This window comes from Hipposideros armiger, unplaced genomic scaffold, assembly GCF_001890085.2.
Source record: "Hipposideros armiger isolate ML-2016 unplaced genomic scaffold, ASM189008v1 scaffold_716, whole genome shotgun sequence".
In the NCBI taxonomy this organism is placed as follows: domain Eukaryota; kingdom Metazoa; phylum Chordata; class Mammalia; order Chiroptera; family Hipposideridae; genus Hipposideros; species Hipposideros armiger.
The window spans coordinates 661275-664863 of NW_017732066.1; the positions used below are offsets into that span (position 1 = coordinate 661275).

Here is a 3589-nt window from a genome sequence, read left to right on the forward strand (position 1 = left end):
AAGCACACAAAGTTACCCCGAAGGGAGTGCTTGGGTAAACAGGCAGAGCCTTTTCCGGGCTGAGAGCCAGAGGGGAAGCAGGAAGGAACAGAAACACTTCCCTCAGGTCAGCCATTGCCAAGGGCAAAGGCAGAGTCCACAGGTTGTCCCGGACACAGACAGGACCCCAGTGGCCGTGCCACAGGGATGGAGCACATGTGACGGCAAAACCCGCCCGCACAGGACTCTGTGCCCTGACCACTCACCTGGCCGAGAGAGGATGTCACCTCTGTGCCACCTAGAAGCAAATATTTCCAGTGCAAATGAATGGCTGTCTGAAGATTGGGCTTGGGGATGGGGGCTGTCCAGTTTGTCTGGAGCACACAGGGAAGGCTCATTTTTCTTTCCAAGAGGACAGCTGCTTTGGATGACGATGTACCTGGGTGGGCAAACTCTCGCATGTCCCTATTTTCGGATTTTCCATTTACATTCAATGCAGGGTGGTCAGGAGGGAAGTGTCCCCGTTTCACAGTGACTGAAGTCTCCCCGGCACGCAGATGTCATCCCTTCGTCTTGGCTGACGCAGCGCAGTGGCTTTCTGCTCTTTGCTCCCAGCAGGCTTGGTAAAGAACTCGGGGTTCCCCTGGCGCCCTCAGGCGGCCTCTTCAAGTCCGAGTGCCGGGGCTGGGGGCACTGGGGTTCGTGTGTCTGCTGGCAGCACAGTGGGTGTGGACGAGACCACCATTTGGATATCTAACAAACACAGGCTCACGAAAGGGATTTTGGCACATCTGGCAGAGCTTTTTGTCCGAGAGCCGAACAGAGCTTCCTTTCAACTTCATCTGCAAAAAGAAACAAAGGCTGAGAATTCTCACAGAGAGTTATACCGTTTTCAGAGTTGACATGTGTTACCCCATGATTATTACTGACGAGGAGGGCTTTCATATCAACTTCTTGAAGCAGAATATTAGAAGTGAAAATAAACAAAAACATCCTTAATAACTGGAGAAGTAAAAAAATAAAAAAACACAAAACTGCTTTCTTATTTTACAAAAATCATTGCTGCATGTCTGGCCAAGGCTTTTCCAACCAAGGTTCTCTCGGATGTTTTGTGAGCTCTGATATATTTTAGCAAGGCCTACTAACATTGTGAATATTAGAGCTGAGTAAGACCACACAAATCATCTAATTCCCTAGTCCTCTCATCAGCAAACATGAAAAGTAAGGCACAAATAAGGGACTTGGTCCCTTAGGGGTGATTAGTCACACATTCCTGACTGGTCCTAGGACACATAATTTCATTTCTTTAAAGGTGACTAATGAAACTGAGCTGTGACTCCATCGTTCCCTGTCTGATAAATAGGACTTAAGTTTTTGCAAGTTAAAGAGCCTCTCTACACAATTCACTTGTGCCACCCCAGGCACGTTAGCCTAATGGTGTGAATTCACCATGGAAACATAAGCTTCATCAGTCATTCAACAAACATTTCTTCAGTACCTTCAAGATGCCAGACTTGGCTCTAGGAATACGAAGGTAAGTAAACGAAGCTCTCTGCCCTCAAAGAACCCAAGGTCTAAGAGTAACGGCAGACAACTATGAATGTGTGTGCACAGTATATGCATGGGCAAAGGCTGTGGTTAATCTGCTTAAAGGGGCGTGAAGCTTTCACAAGGGGAAAAGTATTTAGGCTGGGTTTCCAGCAGGTGTTCACCAGGCACAAAAGGAAAGGGTACAAATACCTCAGGCACTGGGAATGAAATACCTCAGATACAAAGGCCGCATGTGTGGCACAGCATAGCGGACTGGGAGATGCCACACGTCCTGGTGAGCCGTGAGAGATGGGCAGGGGCAGGCCAAAGGAGGTGGGACTGAATCTTACAGGCCTCGACTCCTCCACTGGGGGGATAATGAAGGCTTCCAAGTGTGGGGAACGTGTTGCTTCCTGCCCTGGAAAGATCACTCTGCCGGCCTGGGAGCATGGGCCTCACAGAGGGAGATAAGCTTGGGGACTGCTATGGACTGAATGTCCATGTGCCCCTGCTCCCCCAAGTCATATAATGAAGCCCTGATTTCTAATGTGATGGTATCTGGAGGTGGGGCCTTTGGTAGGTGATTAAGGTTAGGTGAGGCCATGAGGTGGAGCTCCCATGATGGGATTAGGGCCATTGTGAGAAGAGGGAGAAACACCAGATCTTGCTCTCTCTCTGACCTGTGAGGACACAGTGAGAAGGGGGCTGTCTGCAAGCCAGGAAGGGAGCTCTCATCAGGCTCCTTGATCTTGAACTTTCAGCCGCCAGAATGTGAGAAACAAATGTCTGTTGTTTAAGCCCCTGAGTCTGTGGTATTTTTTAGAACAGCCGGAGCTGAGTACCACAAGGACCAAGAATGTGGGCTCTCAAGTGGCCTGGAATTCACAGCTGGGCTCTTCCATTAACTGTGTGGCTTCTCTGTGCCTCAGTTTCCTCTTCCACAAAACGGAGATAATACTAGTAGATACTGCCTAAAACTGCTGTGATGATGAAGTGATACCATGATACAAAGTGAGAAAAGTGCCTGGCACACAGTATGTACATGCTATGCAATCTTGATCATCAGCATCTAAAAGGGGAGGAAAACTACCCCAGCGCTGCGCCTGCCAGCCCAGCCTTGTTTCCTTGTGAGTAGAATCATGTTTGAGGTGTTGAAGTTGTAGAGAAAAAAACCTAACAAAGAGTATTTTTCCACTAGTAAAACAGGCCCTGCAATAAAACGACGAGTGGTCAGAGAAGTTGGCCAGGCTCTCACCTTATCGTATTTGTAGATTAAGTTCTCAGACTTGGCCAGACCGAGAGCCACCTGGGTGGTCCTCCTTGTATGGATGCTGTCCCTCACGGCCCCCGCCAGGAACGGGCAGAGCAGCTGCACTGACCAGGTGCCCGGCAGCAGCTGCAGGACCTGCGCAGCGTCGAACTCTCTGGCGTGTTGGTTCAGGAGATCCACAGCAGCCACCGTCAGCTCAGGTGTGGACGGGCCAGGGCTGAGGTACATGGTGAGCAGTGTGTGGAAGAGCTGCTGCCGGTAGGGCGGGTCCCTGCCCTCAGAGCGCCACAAGCAGTAGTCCTGGGCCCCTGAGAAGTCCCTCAGCTCGTGCACCAGGATGTGCAGGGCCTTCCCATGCTCCTCCAGCTTCCCATGCAGGATGGCACTCTCCATGGGCAGGCCGGCGCCCTGGACCTTCTCTGTTGGGCAGAACCACTCGTTAGAACAGGCATGGCCGTGCTGGGGGCCCATCCAGCACAGTAACCGGCCTCCCTGCTGCTTTCAGCTTAGGAAAGGGTGAAGCAAACCTGGCCACCCCAACACTCCTAAACACCGCCACCCAGACTTTTCAGAGAAGGCGTTCTTGTATTTCCATGCTTCACAACAGACTCTACTTCTAAGTACAGCCAGGTCTCAGAATGCAGGTTTTTAACAGTGTTTAGAGTATGAATGAAGCACATGACCCATGGGCTCAGAAGGCCCCAGGGAGACACTGTCACATCAGTGCCAGGCCTCTAATTAAACCATCACAATTCCTATTTTTTCCCAGCAAGGTATCTTTTGGCTAAAGCAAAAAAGGCACTATATTCA

At 50.5% G+C, this 3589-nt stretch overlaps 1 protein-coding gene across 2 annotated transcripts in view; it reads right to left on the reverse strand.

Annotated features, from left to right (window-relative positions):
* Positions 1-6: 6 nt before the first annotated feature.
* Positions 7-3589, reverse strand: part of TGFBRAP1 (transforming growth factor beta receptor associated protein 1) — a 67061-nt gene continuing 63478 nt past the window's right edge. For both annotated transcript variants that reach the window (XM_019627166.1, XM_019627167.1), the window contains exons 11-12: positions 2765-3198; positions 7-821 (exon numbers count right to left, since the gene is read on the reverse strand). In XM_019627166.1, coding sequence (XP_019482711.1) covers positions 645-821; positions 2765-3198 — 611 coding nt within the window. In that variant the 3' untranslated portion in view covers positions 7-644. The remainder of the gene's footprint in view (positions 822-2764; positions 3199-3589) is intronic.